The sequence below is a fragment of the Leucopleurus acutus genome (genome assembly GCF_964270905.1).
Source record: "Leucopleurus acutus genome assembly, chromosome: 13".
In the NCBI taxonomy this organism is placed as follows: domain Eukaryota; kingdom Metazoa; phylum Chordata; class Mammalia; order Artiodactyla; family Delphinidae; genus Leucopleurus; species Leucopleurus acutus.
In genome coordinates this window covers 59812851-59835312 of record NC_139155.1, presented here as the reverse complement: position 1 = coordinate 59835312, position 22462 = coordinate 59812851, and the positions used below count along the sequence as shown (strand labels likewise).

The 22462-nt window shown below is 45.3% G+C and overlaps 1 protein-coding gene across 3 annotated transcripts in view; it reads right to left on the bottom strand.

The window, feature by feature from the left end:
• Positions 1-22462, bottom strand: part of PTPRM (protein tyrosine phosphatase receptor type M) — a 752167-nt gene that overhangs the window by 56712 nt on the left and 672993 nt on the right. For all 3 annotated transcript variants that reach the window (XM_082853409.1, XM_082853410.1, XM_082853411.1), the window contains one exon: positions 4411-4508. In XM_082853409.1, coding sequence (XP_082709535.1) covers positions 4411-4508 — 98 coding nt within the window. The remainder of the gene's footprint in view (positions 1-4410; positions 4509-22462) is intronic.

Sequence of the window (22462 nt, the reverse complement as noted above, 5' to 3'; positions counted from 1 at the left end):
TCAAAAATATCAACAGTGGCCACCCTGTATGGGATGGGTCCAAGTGCCTGATGGAAGGAACAGAGACCACCACTGCCTGGCCTTTTTATTTGCTATTATTCCAAGGCAGGTAACTCGGAATGAAACTTGCATTCCAGCAAAAGGTGCCATGTCCAACAGGCTTTGGTGTTTGAAGCTTTTTTACTATAGTAGTTTTATAGCGCAATCTCCCTTTGACCTGTTAGCCAAAGACCATGCTGTCCTGATTCTTCCTTAAAGGAAGAGCGTTTATCATATGAAAACAGCTCACCTCTAGTTGAGACAGGCTGGGACCTGGGACCCTTTGTTGCAGTGCTTGCACCTGGACACACGTGTCTTCAAGCAACAAAATACAAAAAAACTATAAGGGACTAAAAATAACTGTGTGCATGTACAGTTGGGGCAAATTCTGGACAAAAGATACAAAAAGACCCCAAACACTCAACTGCCACTTCTGAAGAGCCAGGAGCAAAAACAGGGCACATGCCCCCTGCACACACCACCACCAAAGGAGTGGGCAAATCCCCTAAGCCACGCCTCCGGCCCGACCCCTGGACACACCCCTACCCTCACCCCATACAAGGAACCAGCTTGCCCTGCCTCGGGAATAAGCATGGGAACCTGTTGCTTGTTTTCGCTTCCCCCTGCTGCAACACAGGCCCCAATAAAGCCTGGCCTGAATTTCTTGTCTGGCCTCTTATCAATTTCTATTGATTAAGGAGGCCAAGAACCCTGGTTGGTAACACAGTCACTGAGTCCTGAGAGAGCACACTTTGGAATTTCAAATAAGCAAAAAATACACGTGTGCCTTTATTTTAAAAAAATCCAGTAGTAGTTGTTATTTTTAATAATTATCTACTTTTCAAAATAATTTATCTTGGGATTATTTTAAGTGAGCTCCGATGCAAAGATGTAAAACCTGGTAAATAACTTTCAAGGGATACAGTTACTGGGAAAGCAAAGCTGTGCAAAGCCGTCTCCACATCTCTCTTGCTCCTTATCATACTAGGGGCAGTCAACAAGTATTTGTGAGACGAGTGAAGATTCAGGATGAGTCATACATTTCAGGGGAAGAAACAGATAAAATATTTAGCTTAGCTGTCTCACAGTTAACCTAGCAGATGCTAACTACTCTCTAACACTAAGAGGGAAGAATTCGCATTCATTCACTCTGTTGGGCATTTCCTGAGTGCCAGGAGAGAGAGACCAAAAATTTGTAAGGTTGTCTCCTCCCTGAAAGGAGCTTGCTTTCTGGTGCAGTTGAATTTTTTTTTTTTCTCCAGTGGTCATTACTGCTTTCATAGCAAAATACTGATTTGGGGTGAAAAAAGGTAATTTATAGATACCACTGTAGGTCTTAGCTTTGCTGGAGAAAATGTAAGGGTTACATTAATATCTATGTTTACGTAGTCCTCAGAATGGGGTGGGAACTTCTCTAACCACCTGACACGTAGAAACTCATTTAATCTTTACAAGATCCCTGTTATGACATCTCCACCGCCCACGTGAGGGGTTGGTGGTGGGGAGCTCAGCGACTCCCCCCCAGCCCCACTTTCAGCCAGCTCCCCTGCTCTCGATGTCTCCCAGGAGACAGGGAATTGAGAGACGGAAATGGTTTTTACACTGTTAGTATGTAAACTAGTGCTCTGTAAGCTTTTCTGCTTTACATAAGGGGCCCATAGCTTCTCCCCATTTGTCTTGTCACTTTACTAATATCCTTTATTCTACAGAAAATTTTACATTTTAATAGTCAATTTTCCCCATCCTTTTCTTAACGTGTTGAGCTTTTGGTATATTTGAAACACTCTTAAAACAAAGGCCATAAATATTTCCCCCCATATTTCCTTCTAAAAGTTTTAAAGTGTTTAAAACTTTTGGTCTTTATTTAGTATTCATTTATGGGCTTTTTGTTTTAGTCCACATGAATTATCAAATGTCCCAGTTCAACTGATGGAAAAGCTCATGCTTTTCCCACTAATTACACATTTTCCCACAAATGCCTACATCAACATCTGGGCTCTCTTTTTTGATCTGTTGGTATATTCATTTCTTCCTAATTTGTGGTATCTATAATTTTCCCTTTTGCTATGTCCTTTTCTGGTTTTGATATCAAGGTTATACTAGCCTCTTAAAATAAAATGGGGCAGTAGTCTTTCTTTTTCTCTTCTCAGAATAATTTTTATAAGATTTGAATTACCCATTCCTTGACTATTTATTTAGCAGAATATACCTATAATATGTTTGGGACTAGTGCTTTTCCACAGGTCACTTTTTTTTTTTTTTTTTTTGCGGTACGCGGGCCTCTCACTGTTGTGGCCTCTCGCGTTGCGGAGCACAGGCTCCGGACGCGCAGGCTCAGCGGCCATGGCTCACGGGCCCAGCCGCTCTGCGGCATGCAGGATCCTCCCGGACCGGGGCACGAACCCGTGTCCCGTGCATCAGCAGGCGGACTCTCAACCACTGCGCCACCAGGGAAGCTCCCATGGGTCACTTTTTAACTATAGTTCACTTTTTAAATAATGATTGTCTCTTCAGAATTTGTTTCTTTTCGAGTCAGTTTTGGAAAATCATATTTGTCAAGAAAATTACCTACTTTATCTAAATATTCAACTTTATTGTTACTCATCTGTTATGATAAAAAAATGTATCCTATTCCCAATATTTGTTACTTTTGATTTCCTTTCTTCTGATTGCCAGATATTTGTCAATTTCATTAGTCTTGCCACAAAACCTTTTTTTTTTTTTGGTACGCGGGCCTCTCACTGTCGTGGCCCCTCCCGTTGTGGAGCACAGGCTCTGGACACGTAGGCTCAGCAGCCATGGCTCACGGGCCCAGCCGCTCTGCGGCATGCAGGATCCTCCCGGACCGGGGCACGAACCCGTGTCCCCTGCATCGGCAGGCGGACTCTCAACCACTGCGCCACCAGGGAAGCCCCCCTCCCACTTCTTAATGTCTCTCTTCTTCCCGGTTTGTGCTTCCTGATACCTTCTGAAAATCCATTTTTTTAAACAGATGTATTGAAGAAGTGTAAGTGATGTACAAAAAACCTCATGTGCACAATTTGATGGGTTTTGACACTTGCAGATATCCTTGGTACCATCACTACAACCAAGGTTATAGACAATATCCACCACCTCCTGTGGTTTCCTGTGTGCCTTTGTTCTTGGTGCATGCCCGTGTGTGTGTGTGTGTGTGTGTGTGTGTGTGTGTGTGTGTGTGTGTGTGTGTGTGTGTGTGTGTGTGTGTGTGTGTGTGTATTAAGAGCACTTATCGTGAGGTCTACCCTCTTAACAAATCAAGTACGCGAGGCCTATTGTTGACTACAAGTACACTTTGTACAGCAGATCTCTAGAACTTGTTCATCTGGCATAACTGAAACCTCATACCCACTGAACATCACCCCCCACCTCTCCCTCCCTGCAGTCCTTGGCAACCACTCTTGTACTTTCTGCTTCTAAGATTCGACTATCCTCCATCGTTCCTTTGAGTGGAATTGCGCAGTCTCTGTCCTTCTGCGACTGGCTTATTTCACCTGGCGTGATGTCCTCCAGGTGCATCTGTGTTGTAAACGGCAGGATTTCCTTTCTTTTCACGGCCGACAGCTAATCTTAAGAAACAACCCCTTTATGGTTTCTGCCCCGATATCTCAATTCAAGGCTAATCTCTAGGCTGAGGGTAGATCTCACAACGTCAACCTCTCTGAGAAGTAATGGGTCCTCCAGCAGAACCACAGAACTGGGCCCACTATTCAACAAAGCAGTTGCACCCTGTGTATCTGCTCATTTTAAAATTTCCCTTTGCAAAGAATCCTGTCGCATCCCACGACCGAGATCTTAATTACTTAAGAAATTCCTGGTTAAATAAAAATAGCTCCTCCGTAGTCAATACAGATGAAGTAACCCAAGACCTTGGGGTGGCGGGGGGGGTGGGTGGGTGGGGAGGGGGTCGGAGTGTCGTCTCCACTTTACAGGTCAGGAAAGGGAGGAAAGGAAAATCTAAGTGAGAGGAGATGCTGGATTTCTAAGCCCAGGATTGACTCCAGGCCTGCTGGCTGTTCTCAGAGTGGATTTCCCAGAGGTGGGGAATGCAGGCCTGTCTCCTGGGGCCTCCCGTCGTGTTCTGACACCCAACAACCAGCATGCATGCTCCGCCGTGTTTTTGTGTTGTTGTGCGCTCAGTATAGCCGGATGACAACTGCTTTTAAATCTCGAGTGCCTTTTCTGTCTGTTGCTATCACAACAAATGAAAGCAATTCAGGCTATGTTTACTGATAATTTATAAGCAAGCGAGAGGAGGAGCCGTGGTAGTTGATACTTTTGGAAGGACACACACTGCTTCCAGAGCTGGCTAAGCAAGGAACAAATGACCAGGAGGCGGAGAGGACCACTTACCCTCCCCACTTCCACCAGGTTGGTCACCATGATGATGCTCGCTGTGTTTTCATGCCACACCATCCTCCAGAAGTCATAGATGGTCTCTTGCATTGGTCCTGCAGCAAAACACAGCAGAGACTTTTGTTTTCTTTGTGAGTTTGCAACTGGAAAATTTCTGGGGCTTGCAAAGAAATCTATGGACGGCCACAGGCAGTCCCCTTACTCTTCTAGGTGGACAGAGCTCTCCTTCTAGTGTTGATGCGAGAGGGTATTCTTTCTAAAACGACACCCTTAGAAATACTGAATTTTTCACTCATGGTTGAATTTTTTCGTGTCATCCACTGTATCTGCATTTGAGCTCTTTTGCCCTTCTTAAACGACTGCCGTGAAAGAAAGGTATTTCTTCATCATTTAGCTATTTATCTCCATAATACTCAAGAGTGAAATTTAAAAAAAGAAATGGGTACCATTACTCTTCCCGCTAAAGACTGGCAGATACCCCGGGAAACGGTATATAGAATGAAATGAGCATCCATAGGAAAAATGGCCTTTTCTTGTTTCTAATATTTTTCTTATTCTGTGCTATCTGCCAAATTAATCCTTTTTAAAATTTTCGCCTGACTCCTTCAAGCAAGAGAGGAGTTGGATTCAAGCAGTTGTACTTCCTGTCACTGAACGTGACTGGGATCTGCTGCCCCAGCTTTTGGGATCTTAGTATTCAAAAGCTCTTTTTATGGACTGGGGAAAAAGAGGCAAAAAATGGGTTACAAAATGCCAATGCTATAGATACTGTATAGGTATGGAAAGCTGGAACTTAAACTTGCTTTTAATGCAGATTTTTTAAAAACCCAAACTCGACTTCATGCCCATGCATGTTTGAGGGTCTACATGTAACAGCATAACTCTTTATACGACCAGCAGACATGTGAGGACAGGAGAGAAAGACAACTTCAAAGGCGTGGAGAGTCACGTTACACGGGGACTCAGACGAGCGTTTAGGGATGGGTCGGGACAGCTGTGCTGCTGTATCTGGACACTGCAGATCACTGGGTCTGGAGCTCAAACATGAGAATTTGAGATCTGCCTCTGGCTCTGAACTGGCTGTGTGATTTGAGGCAAGTTACTTGGGTCACTGAGACCTTTAGTGTCTGCATCTCTCTTTATCTACATACTGATTTCAGGAACACGTCTCAGGGTTATTTTAAGGATTCGTGGAATGAACGCACACTTAGGCATTTTACACACAGCCAAGCGTCAGAGCAAAACAAGGTGCCTTTACCTTAAAATATTATAAGGAATGGAGGGAGATAAGTTGGAGGTATATTTAAAGCAATTTGGGCTATAAGTTGATCAATTTTTAAGCCAGGTGATGGTTACATGAAGATTCATTATACAATTCTGTCGACTTTTGTACATATTTGAAATTTTCTATGACAAGTTTTTTTTTAAAGAGATATATTATCATTGAGTATAGAATTTGATCAGTAAAAACAGAAAGCTTGCTCCATAAATTATTTTGCAGAAATCAGTAGGTTAAGCCATAGGTTAGGAAGAAGAACTTGTAGCCTTCATTTGCCTTATAAAATGAACATTAAGGAATTTAACTCAAACCTTCTAAAGCCCAAGGTAATAAAAGAGTTGAAACTGCAAAAACAAAGACCAAAACCAAAACAAAAAAAACAAGTTGCATTTAAAGATATTTATTAACGGTCACTCATTGGCCGAGCGATGGGGGCACTGCCGGGGGCGCCTTCAGGCATCTCCCCTTCCTCTTGACCAATGACCAGTTGGTTCCTGTGTACTTTTTCTTCTTCTTCCTCACTGTCAAGCCTCATTCCCTCCTCTCTGGAATGCAAACATCTATCATTCCTCCTGCTGCCATGGCTACACTCTTCCCCTCCCTGTGAGAACCCCTCCAACCGCTGAGCCTCTGCGTCGAGTCCCCTTATGGGACCTTGCACACTGCCCACCATGAAGCGGCACCTGCCATTTGGCCCCGTCCCTCGGCATGTGCGTGCCATTCTCCTGAGGCATAGGCTGAAGATTTCAGTGGCTTCAGGCAAGGTTACAGGGGGCACAAGTAAACAGCGGATTCCATCAATCACTATGCTTCTAGCTTTCGGGGAGAGAGGTGCCTCCGCTGTGTACTTAACAGCTTGTTACCTACTCACAAGGAAAAAATACCCTGAGTCCATCTTTGTGCAAACAGATAGCCTTCCCAATGTGACCCTGAAACACAGGGCTGACACTTTCTGCTTCCTTCGCTAGATGCACAGGTCTGTGCCACCTACTCTGAAACTTCTAGAAACAGTTCTGATGACAAGGGCTACCGTGGATGAATCAGATGTGTCAGCATGGCGGACGGCGAGTGCCTTCAGGGAGAAAGTCCCCTCTCCCCTCTGTGCCCAACAGAGACATTCACGGCTGGGGGCAAGTTCCCAGGTGCAACCCACTTGCCCCTTCTTGGCTTCAGACCCTGTTGTGATGACTTGTCTCAAGTTCCGGGGGGTGGGGGCGGGTGGGGAATGTGGCTGTTGCAGTTTACTGCCCTTTCCTTAGTGCCTGTGGGATACCCAGCACATAGCAGTTCAATGAATAAACGAATGAATGAACAAGTCTGTATGCATCAGGATAAACCACATTATTTACTATTATATTAAGTATAAAAATATTAAGTAATGTTAACAGATACTATGAGTCCGTTTCTTGACATATTTCAGAGATTATCTGTAGAAGCTTGAAAGCACATTGCCTTTACTCCTTCCCGATTCATAGAAAGGGGGGCATCTTTTGCAGGAGCCTCTTCAGGATGAGCGTGATGGTCGCCCAGTCCACAGAGCGCCGCCGGGCAGTGCTGCAGGAGCTGGTCCCAACCACTAAGCAGGTGGTTCCTCTGAGGCCCCCTGCCCCGAGGCTTTGCCTCCAATCTTAACTCAACCCATGATCCGGAGCCAGAGTGCGATCCTGGCTTCCACTAACTGTTCTCCGTCGAAGGCAGTGGTTTCTCAACTCTGGTTGCATATTACAATCACCGTGGAGCTTCTAAACAATTCTGATGTCCTAACCCAAGAGACTCTGCATTTACTGGCCGGGGCCAGGGGCTGGGTCTCCTGGGGAAGGACCACAGACCTTCAGCATCGGGGCATTCGGCTGCACCTGCGACCTGTCACGTGGTCTCCTACGGCGGTGGAACTGTGGAACACCCGAGATTCGTAGGTTTTGAATCTACTGAATAGTCTAAGTCGTATACCAGCTCTCTGAATCAAGAAATCCCAATTCTTTCTGATTCAGAAGGAACTTCCCTCATAAAATATTATCTGGGAACATGGCTGTGCCATTTTACTGAGGGGCAAAGTGGTAGTTGAGGTGACACAGGTTTTTTAATGTTTACTTAACCACGTTTGGGTTATCTTTAAAATAAAGGGCATTTATAAGAATTAGAAGCTCACTTGGGTGATGACAATGATCACTAAATCATCATTTAGTCTTGATTTTCTTACCCATTAACTTGGACTAAAAAAAAAAAAAAAGATCAGGAGAGAAGAATGCATTAGGTGAGGGTCTTTTTAGTGCTAAAATTAGGACAGGTATCCAGAAGAACTAAAACAGTTTGGGGCTAAGATCTGAAAATGAATGTGAACACAAAGATTATTCTAAGTGGATCTGAGAAAGAAAAAAATTGGTGCTGGAAAAGGTCCCCCAGCCTCCTTCCCCGACACTCCCTGTGCAGTTCCGCCCTGATCTTCCTTGTTCCTTGTCCCTTGCCTCCTTCCTGGGCGGCACCATGTGCTGCTGGATGTGAGCGTGGGCCCCTCCTGCACACCACTCAGCTCCTCCCACACCTGGGGCAATTCAATGATGGAGCTGCTCAGGGTGGGCACCAGAGAGTCTTATCTTGGCTGACGATTCAAGATATTTTCATGAATGTTCATTGAAATATTGTTTTTTTTTTTTTTTGAGGGGGAAACACGCAAGAAGGCAGGAACCCAAAGGTAAGGATTTCTTGAATTTGCATTTCATCGACAAATGCAAAATTTGTCAATCCTGTTTTCCTTTTCTCTTCAACATATTTCAAATTATTTCCTGAGACCTGAATACATTATGATTCAGAGGTACACGTCCCCAAACAAACTCAAAAAGCACACTGGAGGCTGGGGCGGGGTGACCTCACTGACACCATGTGGTTTTAGCAGCTCCTGGTGGCGTCGGATGACCGTGGCCATTGTGAGCCAACACCGAGAGTCTCCAGATGTGTGCCTGGTACACAGGGCGCTTACTCTCAGTCCCATACTGTCGCTGGGCTGAAACTGGGGGAGGATCACCTGAGGAGGACCGCCTGGAGGGGCTAGGGATGTATTCCTAGCCTTTGATGTCTGTCTCCCAAAAGCTGGAAAACACCCTCAGCATGGGGAGAATAATCCACGGAGAGGTCACTGGAGATTGCTCTCAGGGGGGACAAACAGATAAACTCCTAAGACAAGGAAACAGCAGGCAAAGGATGCTGTGAACCCCGCTCCCTCTGGCATGAATGGCTGCAATGACAGCCCCGGAAGGTATCTGATTTCTGCAGTCGCTGGCTGCGTGCGAGCCCCATGTTTACTGTGGCCATGCATTTACAGATGTTGGCACACTAGGCGGGAAGGTTATTCTCAGCAGCTGTCCCTGGGGGACCGAAGCGTTTAAAAGGTAAGGTCCTGAAATTTCAATAGCATCAGGCCAGGACCACATCCCACTTCCCTGGTGATCGTCAGCACGTACAGACCTCTCTCTGCTGAGCAGAGACGTGTGGACGGGTGTTCTTTTTTTTTTTTTTTTTAACATCTTTATTGGGGTATAATTGCTTTACAATTAGCAAATTGTAGTTTCTGCTTTATAACAAAGTGAATCAGTTATACATATACATATGTTCCCATATCTCTTCCCTCTTGCATCTCCCTCCCTCCCACTCTCCCTATCCCACCCCTCCAGGCGGTCACAAAGCACCGAGCTGATATCCCTGTGCTATGTGGCTGCTTCCCACTAGCTATCTACCTTACGTTTGGTAGTTTGTATATTGGACGGGTGTTCTTACACCACCCAGCCCTGGAGAAGCAGCAACAACAAAGGGCAGAGAGAACTAGAGCAGAATGAAAACAATGAAAAGCCGTGAAAAGGGTAAGTGAAAGACATTCAAGGATGGCTCTATTGTGGAAGACCAGTTCTCTAGTTCATGGGCAGTGGGAGATATTAAAAATCATAATTTCAGGGCTTCCCTGGTGGCACAGTGGTTGAGAGTCCGCCTGCCGATGCAGGGGATACAGGTTCGTGCCCTGGTCCAGGAAGATCCCACATGCCACGGAGCGACTGGGCCCGTGAGCCATGGCCACTGAGCCTGTGCGTAGGGAGCCTGTGCTCCGCAACGGGAGAGGCCACAACAGTGAGAGGCCCGCGTACCGCAAAAAAAAAAAAAAAATCATAATTTCAAACCTTGATAGATGACTCCTACCCCTCCTTTCTTTTCACATTTTCATTTCTATATAGTATGTTTTCTGTGTTAGAGCCACAGGAAGTCAAGGTCCTTTGGAGCTCATGGTGGTGTATGAGAGTTTTTGGAAGGGAAGAAAGGGTACAGATAGGAATTGGTATTCCACTGTAAACAGGATAATTCCTAACTTCTTTTGAGCTGTTACTATTTCCCAGGTCTCTTTTGAGTGTTTTACATGTATTATGTCATTAATTTAAAAATCACAACCTTATCTGATAGGTGCTACTCTTCCCCCATTTTACTGAAAGGAGACTGAGGCAGAGAGAGGTCAGCAAAGTTGTCCATGGGGTGAGGTCTAACCCCACGGGTCACAATGCCTCCAGGTAAGCATCTAAGGAACCGGGAAGGGCCCTACCTGACAGGTGTGTGTGTACAAGTCATCACGATTCCGGCGAGAGGAGAAGAGAAGGAAAGCCATGTCAACCACCAAAAACCACCCTTTTAAATGCCTTTTTATGTGAGATCAATTTCCCTCTTTTAAGCCTCCCATGGTCCCGCTGCTATAGAATAAAGGCCAAGTTCGTGGGCACGTCCTCTCCCAAGGCCCCTTCTCCGTGGCCTCAACCCCCCCTGCATCCGAGCGTTTCCAGAACCCAGCACATCCTGGTTTACTCCCTCCGTTTTCACCGCCCACCCCGCCAAGCCACGTGCCCCCTGAATGACCAGCGTAGCCTCACCCTGGGGCTCCCCCAGCCTGTTCTCCCCATCTCAGCCACAGCTTGCCTCTACAAAACGTTACTTTCCTGCTTAAAAAGCTTCCAAGGGGTTTCCACTGAGTAAAACCCAGATTCCTTAATGAGGCAAATGTGGCCCTGCACAGCCTGTGCCTGGACCAGGTCTCCAGTCTCGGCTTTTGCTGTTGCAGGTGCCACCTCCCTGGGATCCCTGCGATGACCCCCTGCCCAGACCCCTCTGAGCTTGCTTCATTCATTCTTATCCCCTTCCTGGCCCCTGGTGGGAATCCGAGTGTGCGACCCACATCCACGGGGGAGCACTTAGCCTGCTCTGTGCCAGGCACCCTGGGAGGGATGGTGAGGGATGCAAAAGTGGTAACAGAAATATAGCCCCTGCTTTCAAGAGGCTTGTGGCTGTATAAGGCAAGAACACTCCACACTCACATATAAAGTGCAGTAAGGTCGGCATCCTGGGACTCCTGAACTTCAACTGAGATGTGCACACCTCTGCAGACACAAGGAGATTTTTCAAGGGGGACATGGGTAGTTTCCAAAGTAGTAATTTCTAGACACTTAGCGGCTTTATGGACTCTGCCCAAACTGATCTCCCTGAGGAGTTCCAGGAACAGTGGTCTCTCTCAAACTTGACAAAGCCCTCACTCATCTTAAATATTACTGTGGGGCACTGCCCCGGTGAAAAGACCTGCAGGTGTGAAACCAAGGGATGGACTGAAATACGGACCCTGGAAACTCACAGTGCTTCCTGCCTTCCCTTATGAAACATACTTATATAAAGGGAAAAATCTGGTGTTAAAAATGGGGTGTTTTGGTTCATCCTGAGATGCTTGGACTTCAGGACATCCAAAGTGGTAGAGGCTGGTAACACCTGTTCTTTTAACTGGAACTGGGCTGTTCTGTAGGACAGCCAGGTTTTCCTGGATGCAAACCATGGATGAAAGTTTCATGTGTTTTCTTTCAGATTCGGTGTGCTTTAATCTGTAAGGTGGTTAAACTCTATTTATTGCACATCATAAAATATTTATTCTCATTATATCAATCCTTTTATATTAGAAAATAATTAAATATCGCCTATCTCCTATTAACAAATAAATGTATATAAACCTATGATGAAAATTTTAGATAGCAACTTAAAATGTTCAAAGGGGGTACATAATTTTTTCAAACTTCTTTTGGGGATTCACAAGGGAAACCTTTTGCAGACCACTGTCAGCCAGTGATGTATGTCTACAGTAGTCAACGTCAGGAAGAGATTGTACTTCTTCCTGCAGTGGTGGAGTGCAGAGTGGATGTGACTTTGGCGGGAGGAATAAGGGGGGCAGGTCCTCTGGGTGAAACATCCAGTAGGGGCGACTTAGTGCCACCTGAGTGGGGAAGGGACACATGGGAGCCATTTTGAGACAACATGCGAAATTTTTACAAGAATTGTGGGTTCAGACCTTATGAGTAGTAGAAGAAGACATTAAAAACACAACTAGGGAGCAATCTTTTAGACTGAAAGCCTACCTTCTAGGAAGAAGTGTTTGGTTGTCTGAGAGGAGGTGGGTTGGCCTGATGTGTGACGAGGTATCCGCAGCCATAAGGAAGGGAGGGAGGGAGGGAGGGAGGGAGGGAGGGAGGAAGGAAGGAAGGAAGGAAGGAAGGGAGGGAGGAAGGGGGCCTGGAGGCGGTGGGCCCAGTGGGCTAGAAAGCTGAGCCCAGGTATCAAAAGTTCAAGTCCAGAGGGAGCCCCTGAGCTTCCTGCAGATGCAGACAGACATCAGTGTCCAGAGTGGAGGGATCTACTCTATTTATTGAACAAAAACTCCTGAGAGTGCTTCCTTGGTGGCGCAGTGGTTGAGAGTCCGCCTGCCGATGCAGGGGACACGGGTTCGTGCCCCGGTCCGGGAAGATCCCACATGCCGCGGAGCGGCTGGGCCCGTGAGCCATGGCCGCTGGGCCTGCGCGTCCGGAGCCTGTGCTCTGCAACGGGAGACGCCACAACAGTGAGAGGCCCACGTACCACAAAAAAAGGAAAAAAAACTCCCGAGAAACAGGACAATGTTGAACATGAACAGTAAAGAACCGTAAACAAAGAGCTCATGCTCCATACCAATTAATGAGAGGGAAAGTTATAAAATACTCTAGATATATTAAAAATATTACTATATTCTGAGGGTGGCTCCCTGCCATCCACAAGGCCGGTGGAAACCAGCAGTGCAGACATCCAGGCAGTGACGGGAACCCCAGGGCCCGCGAGCAGCCTGTGGCTCCTGGTGGTGATTCTGGGGCAGGAAGGTCACACAGGGCTGGGCAGGGGGACAGGCTCCCTGGTGCAGAGCAGGGGCTCAGGTGGGCTTCAGGCCTGGGCTGGGCTGGCACAGGAGCCGGTGGGTCATGGACGCATCAGCTGACCTTTGAATCAGACTGGGGTCGACAGGGCTGCCCTTGGAGGACAGTTGGATGCAACCGAGCAGGATTGTAGCGAAGTACCGTTGCTTTGTCAGCAAAGGAGCTGAGGGCTCTGGGCTGGAAAGTGAGGGGACCTGGGAAGCGGGCTGAGAAGGATGGTGGACAATTAAATGAGGCAGGTGGAGAAGTCCTCAGGCCAGGCGTGTGTTACATGCACCAGCTCATTTACTCAGCATCACAACTATGTTTCTATCTTATGATGAAAACCAGGCTTAGGAGGCTAAGTGACTTTGAAACTGGGATTCCCACCCACATCAATCCAGGTACACTCTGAAAATTTCAGAATGACCCCCAAAGCCCGGGGGCCTTGTTTGTGCACATCAGCCTTTAACTACCTGATAGGACTGGATGGTGTGGGGTGCACACCGAATGGCAGAGCACAGAGGGAAGGGGCGGGGACCCCAAGGGCAGTGCAGCTGCAGAAACTAGGAGTCCTGGCTTTGGGCACTGGCCGGGCGTAGGCCTGGTCAGGCCCTGTGGCATCCAGCTCACTCCATCGGAACCGAAGACCCCTGATGCTGAAAGACCCCTTTTCCGATGTGGAAAAGAGAGGCCTAAGATTTATGCATTCATTTTCAAGCTCATAAATAAAAGTCGCCCTATGGGCTTCCCTGGTGGCACAGCGGTTGAGGGTCCGCCTGCCGATGCAGGGGATACGGGTTCATGCCCCGGTCCAGGAAGATCCCACATGCCGCGGAGCGGCTGGGCCCGTGAGCCATGGCTGCTGAGCCTGCGCGTCCGGAGCCTGTGCTCCGCAACGGGAGGGGCCACAACAGTGAGAGGCCCGCGTACCACAAACAAAACAAAACAAAACAAAACAAAAAAAAGTCGCCCTAAATTTCTGATCCATTATTGTTATTGCTGCTGCTGGAGATAATCTAGAATAAGTATTATGAAGTCAGTTACTCAACGTTCCAAACATCAGATGTCCCTTCAGTGGTTTCTGAATAAGTTTTTATTACAAAACTTTAAGTGAGTTTTCAATCTCATGCTTCTATAACACTTACGTTTATAATTTTACATTTAGTAGCTTTTCATTTTTGCAGCAGTGAAACATAAAAGGTAGAATATGCCACCATGCTTTATGGACTGCATCTGTCTGGTATGTCACAAAAGTGACAATGGTGACACAGAAAGCAGTTGGCTTCTGCATTAATAATTAGTAATCCTTAACAACACTTATTTGATAGGTGCATCTGCTCTCCCCTGAGGCTACTTAAGTGAAAATCATGGAATTTTTATGAATAATTTTTGGTTTCAGCTGCAGAAAAAGAAAAGCGAAGTTGAGACGGCTAGGTTCACAGGATGAAATTTGCTTATTTTCCTGAATTGCTAAGAATACCCCCCCGATTACCATTTGAAAGAAACAATAAAAATCAACTAAAGATTTAGAAGCAAACACTGAGAAATTGTTCTGTGATGGGGAAAACTTGGGAATACTTTATTTAACCTAAATTCAAAAATATAACTGGCAGCATTTTCTAAGGACAGCTCTCATGTGAAACACCCTTTATTTCCAGCATTACAGGGTTAGAATGTTCACCAGTGGAAATTTAATTTAGTGACCAGTCCAATGGAATTTTAACTTTAATTTACTAAAAGAAGAGAAGATTGGTATTGAAGCTATAATGAAATAATGCCTTGTTAGAAGTAGGGTCATACCTAAATAGACATTTCTCCAAAGAAGATATACAGATAGCCAACAAACACATGAAAGAATGCTCAACATCACTAATCATTAGAGAAATGCAAATCAAAACTACAATGAGGTATCATCTCACACCAGTCAGAATGGCCACCATCAAAAAATCTACAAACAATAAATACTGGAAAGGGTGTGGAAAAAAGGAACCCTTTTGCACTGTTGGTGGGAATCTAAATTGATACAGCCACTATGGAACAGTATGGAGGTTCCTTAAAAAACTAAAAATAGAACTACCATACGACCCAGCAATCCCACTACTGGGCATATACCTTGAGAAAACCATAATTTCAAAAAGAGTCGTGTACCACAGTGTTCATTGCAGCTCTATTTACAATAGCCAGGACATGGAAGCAACCTAAGTGTCCATCGACAGATGAATGGATAAAGAAGATGTGGCACATATATACAATCGAATATTACTCAGCCATGAAAAGAAATGAAATTGAGTTATTTGTAATGAGGTGAATGAACCTAGAGTTTTTCATGCAGAGTGAAGTAAGTCAGAAAGAGAAAGACAAATACTGTATGCTAACACATATATATATGGAATCTAAAAAAAATAAAAGGTTCTGAAGAACCTAGGGGCAGGACAGGAATAAAGACGCAGACGTAGAGCACGGACTTGAGGACAAGGGGAGGGGGAAGGGTAAGATAGGACGAAGTGAGAGAATGGCATGGACATATATACACTACCAAACGTAAAATAGATAGCTAGTGGGAAGCAGCCACATAGCACAGGGATATCAGCTTGGTGCTTTGTGACCACCTAGAGGGGTGGGATAGGGAGGGTGGGAGGGAGATGCAAAAGGGTGGAGATATGGGGATATGTGTATATGTATAGCTGATTCACTTTGTTTTAAAGCAGAAACTAACACACCATTGTAAAGCAATTATACTCCAATAAAGATGTTTAAAAAAAAAAAGAAGTAGGGTCATAAGTGATGACTTAATTAATGACATTAAACAGTGGGTTTTTTCTTTTTTGGTTACTACATTTCCATGGTTCTCACGCAATGACAAATCCCTTCTTACACTGGAGTAGGTTTACCCACTGCCTGAGTCTTTTTTTTTTTTAACTTTTCTACTTCTTTTCCTTTTTTTAATTGAAGTATAGTTGATTGGTGAGCAGGAACTTGCTGAGTACCCTGTTTCTCCTAAATTGGCTCACAAGGTGCTCCTCTTATATCTGAAAAAACTAGGCATCCACTGTTTGTGCATCCACTTCCTCCAGGACACACCATCCACATGGTGATGTTTACACCTCACTCACACCATCCCCTAAAATTCTCCTTTCAGACTGAAATAAGAAAGTGTGCCAACATGAACTGTGCAAACATTCATGGCTTTCTCTAGATAATTAGTGTCATGGGATGTCAGTTTCCAGGTGCATTACTAGAACATATGAAATCCTGATTGGACACCAAAAGGTCATGTCAGATTTAATTACTAGAAAATCGGTATAAACCAAACACTAATGGACAGGCTACTATAAAATCTAAAGCAGCTTGGGAAACCTCCGTCTGTAGTATCAGTCATAACCCCTCAACTCCTGGCTCTTTTTTGGTTAATAATCTGACTTTCATCTTATTCACTAAAAATAATTATAAAATACTTAAAAACAATAAAGAATAATATAGTAGGTATTATTTAATGTGTTAATAAAGATAAATTTAATCAATAGCCACTTTCTTCCTAAGAGATACCAGAAACTTTGTATTTCATCGTCACCTTCCCATTTTTTATATTTGTATTTTCTAGTATCTTAATTCCAATATGAGTTCATCCTATGTTGATTAGTCATTATTATAATTCTTCTTCTGTTATACATTTTTATAGCCTTCATAGTTTTTATTGTGGTTTTCCTTAATTTATCTTTACAAGGAGAAGTTTGTGCATTTCCACACCACTCTTAACTATGTCTCAAGTCAACGGTAAAAACAGATAAAGATGCACCTTTTTTTTTTTTTTTTTTTTTTTTTGTGGTACGCGGGCCTCTCACTGTTGTGGCCTCTCCCGTTGCGGAGCACAGGCTCCGGACGCGCAGGCTCAGCGGCCATGGCTCACGACCCAGCCGCTCCGCGGCATGTGGGATCTTCCCGGACCGGGGCACGAACCCGCGTCCCCTGCATCGGCAGGTGAACTCTCAACCACTGCGCCACCAGGGAAGCCCAAGAAGCACCTTTTTAAAAACAGTAAACTCAAAACAAAATGACTCAAGTATTCTGGATACCTTCTTCCTTTCCCTCACCCATTACTTTAAGACCTTAAAAGAAGAAAATAAATGAAAATAGTGGCTTTGAGACCTAACTTTGTCATAATATTTTTAGAGGTTTTCTTTTTTCTTAAGCAAAAGCTACATGTGTTAAAATCAATTTATTTTTATTTATTATTAATTAATTAATTAATTTTTTGCGGTACGCGGGCCTCTCACTGTTGTGGTCTCTCCCGTTGCGGAGCACAGGCTCCGGACGCGCAGCCCCAGTGGCCATGGCTCATGGGCCCAGCCGCTCCGCGGCATGTGGGATCCTCCCGGACCGGGGCACGAACCCGTGTCCCCTGCATCGGGCAGGCGGACTCTCAACCGCTGCGCCACCAGGGAAGCCGGAATCAATTTATTTTGAATCATTTCAAAATAAAAGTCTACAAATCACCCATGGAAGTCTTAAAATAATTTCTGATACACAAATAGTCCAGTCCCACCCAACACAGACAGGCTGCAGAAACAGGCCAAGAGCACACGTCTTGCCCTTTGTCTCCCTCTGATTTCCCCCTCTGCTCCTCTGTCATCATTATTCTCTTTCCCAGATCATTGCTCAGCCCCATTTTCTCCTCCAGTGGTTTCCTGGCCTTCCAAAGCTCCTCTCCAAAGCATCCTTGTGTGATTCTTATATCAGAAATTGGTTTGGAAGAAGCCTCTTGGGAAGGGACTTGTCTGGTCTTTGGAATTAAGCTGTTTTCACTTACATGTAGTCTGACTCTAAGGATGCATCAGAGAGGCCTCAGGACTCCACGCTGGCGTTCTTTGCTGCTATCAGGGATGGTCAATGTCTGCAAGACTTCAAAAACTGAAGGAAAATATGCTCCCTGCAGTTGATGAGTTAGCTTATTGTCTTTGCAACCCATGTTTGTTTAAAAGTCAACAACAGCGAGGATAATTTTTGTAGTCTGGAGGGGGATGCAGGATGCTGGCGAAAATGTAAGTGGTTCCCTTTGGTACATCCTGGAAGAAGCACTAACAGGTGTAGAATGTATTAGCTTTTATGAAAATGACATGAGCATACGCTATACTTGGGTTAAAGCCTGACTACCTATGTGCTTTGAGCGATGTGTTTTTGGAATCAATGGAATAATGATAAGAATTTTAGCTAATACTTACTGAGAGGTTGCTGGCAGAGCTGGAATCTGAGCCTCAGCAGTGTAACTTCAGTGTCTACACTCTAACTAACCACTCTGCTCTACTGCCTCTTGCAGGGGAAAAAGCCTTGTCCTAGTTACTGACATAAAACATATTTGTATATGGAAGCAATTTTATGGCCAAATAAAATCTTTAGGTTTCAAAGATTTGATTGTGACCATGTTACCTAAGCAAAGGACTATTTGTGAACAGAACCAGTAACAGGGTGACTCCTGGCAGGACTAGAATGTTCCAAAGCATTTCTGGAAGCCCCATCTACCTAAATGAACCGTTACTTGGCTTTTGTTCCTTTTGGACTATACTCAGCCGTCCTCTAGAATCACGCCACCCTAGCAGTTACATAAACATTTCCAGCTTGCAGTGGTGCCCCGTGAATGGGAATGCAAAGGCTGCTATTATTCTTGACATGGAAACTGAAGGATAAAGGCAGATAAGTCATATTTGAGTGGCGGCAAAGACGAGGCCTCCAAAGAGGAACTTGTGTATAGAAGACAACGGCAGGGTGGTGGGCAGCGTGTGGCAAGGGTCCAATCTCAGATCCAGAGATGAGATGCGTTCCCACTGGTCCCTGATCCCCGCGACAGGCTTGATGGAGATACTGCGCGAAGAGCTGCGAGGAGGCGGACGAGAAAGCGTTTGCAGCCTCGGGAGGGAGGAACATGACAAATGTTCACATTACAAGAGCCTCTTGCTGGCGGAGTCACAGAGCATCCATCAGGCCTGTCTCCAAAGAGAACCCTCGTGCACTCATCCTGAGTGCTTGTTCACGCTCTCAAGAGGGGCACGGAGAGAAGGCCATCAAGGAGAAAAGAAAGAATGGCAGCCTTCAGAGTGGAGGGGTTGGGTGACCCAGAGGATCTGCCTGCCTTCTGTCAAGGAGAAGCAAAGCGAGAAGGGGAAAACCTCCATATGTTTCAGGGGCCACTGCCAGGGAAATAAAAGCTTGCATTACTCACTATCTTCTTTAATTAAGCTTTTTTTCAGTACACAAGTGGAATCCATTTTTATTTAAGAAAAAGAGAATGAATGTGATAAATTAGTAAAGTAGAGGTAAGCTGACACCCTAGGCACAGCGGAGCGCAGGCTATCTCAAGTTTTCGACGGCACTGGGAGATCTCCAGAAGCATCCCTTTGAGTGAGAAGGCGAGGAAAAGAACTTGCAGTGGCTAGAAACTTTCTCAAGTTTGCTGCCTTGAGAAACCTGTCCAAAACCGTATCGATGGGTGATAAAGGACCCTGGTCCCGAGACGCAGGAAGAGTGTGGTTCTAGGGCAAAATCAGGCCTCACTTCTCCACCTGCTCAATGGTTTAGGGCTGGGAGAGAGAAACAGCTAAAATACCGCCCAAATCTGACGTTGCTGTAAACTCACAGATTGGTAGCAGCTGGATGCTTATATACATGGCACACTGTGTAATTCCCGAGCCAATGCTCTATGCCCAGCCCTGTACTTAGCAGGCACTTGGTAGATGCACAGAAATATTGGTTCAATTTTCGATGAACTATGCCTGAAAGGAACAGCTTGGCTTTGCAAAGAGGGGTGAAGGCCGGGGTAGGCCAGCTCCAGAGAAAGCACCTGGGGGGTGAGTCACAGCTCTGTCCTTTCAGGACGGAACCTGGAAGAAAGATGTGACCTCCTACGTTTTCCTCACTGTTAACCAAGGCCCCTCAGGAGGCTGGAAACACATGATGTTCCTGCTAAGTTGAACACGGCGTACGCACTATTCAAATACGAATGTTTACCCATACAGTTCGCAAATCCTTCTGCAATCGTGACTCATTTGAACTGACATGATGAGAGTCACTTAAATCTATTTGTGCTTTAAGTTTCAACTGTTTCAATTACAAAACAAGAGAGTTGGACTTAAAGGTTTTTTAAAGTTTCTACCATCTCTAAAAGATGCTATCATTTTTCTACTTCAAATCAGGAACACTTCCAAATTACTCTGAAAGATTTAAAAAGCATTTGTTTCCAGGCAGTTGAGGACCCAGTACCTGTGAGACAGCATTTGTCTTCAAATTATTCTGTATCAACTTAGGTTCTGTTCCTTGAGGGATATGTTTCCGCCACAGCATCTGTGACAACCCTGAAGGATGGTACCTAACATGATCTATTTTTGGTTTCATCTTTTAACATGCAAGCTGACTTTAAACGTTCTCACTTCTAATGAGAGAGTTTATTAAGAGCACAGGGCTGAGCCATGTCTGTGATCCGACCTTTTGGCTAATTGGCCAGTAACTTCTGAAATTAATCTGCTGAAGAAAAACTATTGTTTTAAAGGAAGTTTGTGGATAAGCTGTTTTCTTGAAATTGTTCATTTTCCCTTGGAAACCTGCAGATGGAGAGTAAGATGAAGGTGGGCCCTGCATGGAGACCTTGGCCCTGGGTGTCGGGAATACCTAGACCTCCTCAGAGGTCACTGTTTCTCTAGGTATAAATCACACTTCCTCAAAGCCTCCCTATTTAAGTTTGGAAACTTGAGCATACTCCAGTTTACCGGGCAATACTTTTAAATCAACCTCTAATAGGATATGATAAGTGAATCCAAACATAACCTACAACCCACTGACAATGCGGGAACACCTTAGCCAGGAAGAACAATAGCTGCTAATGGAGAGTCTGTACTTGAGGTGTGTGCAGAGCTGGTGCTTGGAGGAAGGAATAAAAACAAAAGTTGTTTACTGAGGGCTTAGCTTTTGATTTAAAAAAATGTTTCCTTTCAATTCTACTGAGAAATAATTTCAAGTGCTCATCTCCACCTGGAGGTCAGAACCCAGGAGACAAAAGCTCTTTACAGAGTGTGTAGAACTTGCACGGACCCTCTGGCAAGTCTCAACTTGCTGAGGGCAGCAGTGTGCGCTTCTAGGTCCTGGTATTACTGCTTCAGACGCCTGGGAAAATTTAACCCATATTCATCTTTCTGAAAATCCTTATTAACAATGTTCATGCCACACAGGGTATGTGGATGAAATGCAGAAGAAACACAAATGAAAAGTAAACAGAATGGAGTCACTGTAGCACAGTTCCAACTGTTCTGCAGTGGTGGAGGATAGGAGGTATTTCCACTGCAAACCTTCACACCCCACGTTTTTATTATTTTCATGTAAGAGTCTGCCCCTAGCTCAAAGTCTCTGGAGGAAATTTGCTTTAGGTTTCTCTTTTCCAAATTAGTAACAGCTTATAATTATGGACAAATAAGACTGACTATCTAAGGTGTAGTTGGGGGGCCATATATGCGTGAGCAGAGTCAGCGTGGAGCTAAGCAAAGTGACTTCGACAAAGTGGACAGTCTCCAAAAACAGTGCCTTGATTTACTGACATGTTGAAAGAAAAAGTGTTCACGAGAACAGGAGGTGACCAGCCCTTAACTTAGAACAGACACAGTCACAGATACTGAAGCTAAAAATCCATCCAGGTCAGTAGACACCGGGTCAGGCCAGCGGAGGTGCTGTGTGGCTTGGATGGAGTATTCTACTGCCTGGCTGGTGCTGGGCACGTGGCAGCTCCCCATTCACGCATCTGCTCATCCCTTCACTCCCTCCCGCGCTCCTGCCGTCCCACTGGGCATCTGCTTCGTGCCCGCCCTCCACCAGGCCGTGAGTAGGCGCTTGTGGCCCTTCTGTGGATGCCAGGCCATGAAGCAGCCTTCTGCTGAAGCATCTTCCTCTCTGGCTGGCCTGAGACACAGACTACCCTTGCCAGGCTGAGGGCAGTTCTGTCCGATGGACAGTAAGTCTCTCTTAGTTCCTGGGTCTATGCCAGCATGACTTGGAGTCCTGAAATGTGACACTGAGCGTTCAGAGTCTCTGGGCAGGAAAGATGAACATCTTTTAAATTCTAGATTGTTAAAATCCATATAATTTACTGTCCTTGCGTATAGGTGCCCCGACACCCACTTTACCATTTCTTTTTTTCTGAATTGTGTTAATTCAACAGGGTTGGCCACCCAACTAGAGTTCTGAGCTCGGCCTTGATCTTGCCATGCAGAGTCTCGTTGTTACCGTCAGCATTAACTCCTTGGATCAGCTAAGCCCTGGACCAGGGTGTCTTCCAGATGCCCAGATGCCCAGATGCCCAGCTGGGAACAAGGCGACTCCAAACGCTCAGTGTCATATTTCAGGACATTTAAGACAATTTCAATTAAGAAGTATTTTCAGGTATGAACGTATCATAGAAAATTTGCTTTTTGAGATGCATCACAACTTAGGAGGAAGCGGTTGGATCCTAGACTCATTTTGTGAAAGATTCACCACGTGACTTTGGGGGGTGAGCTTCACGAGGCCC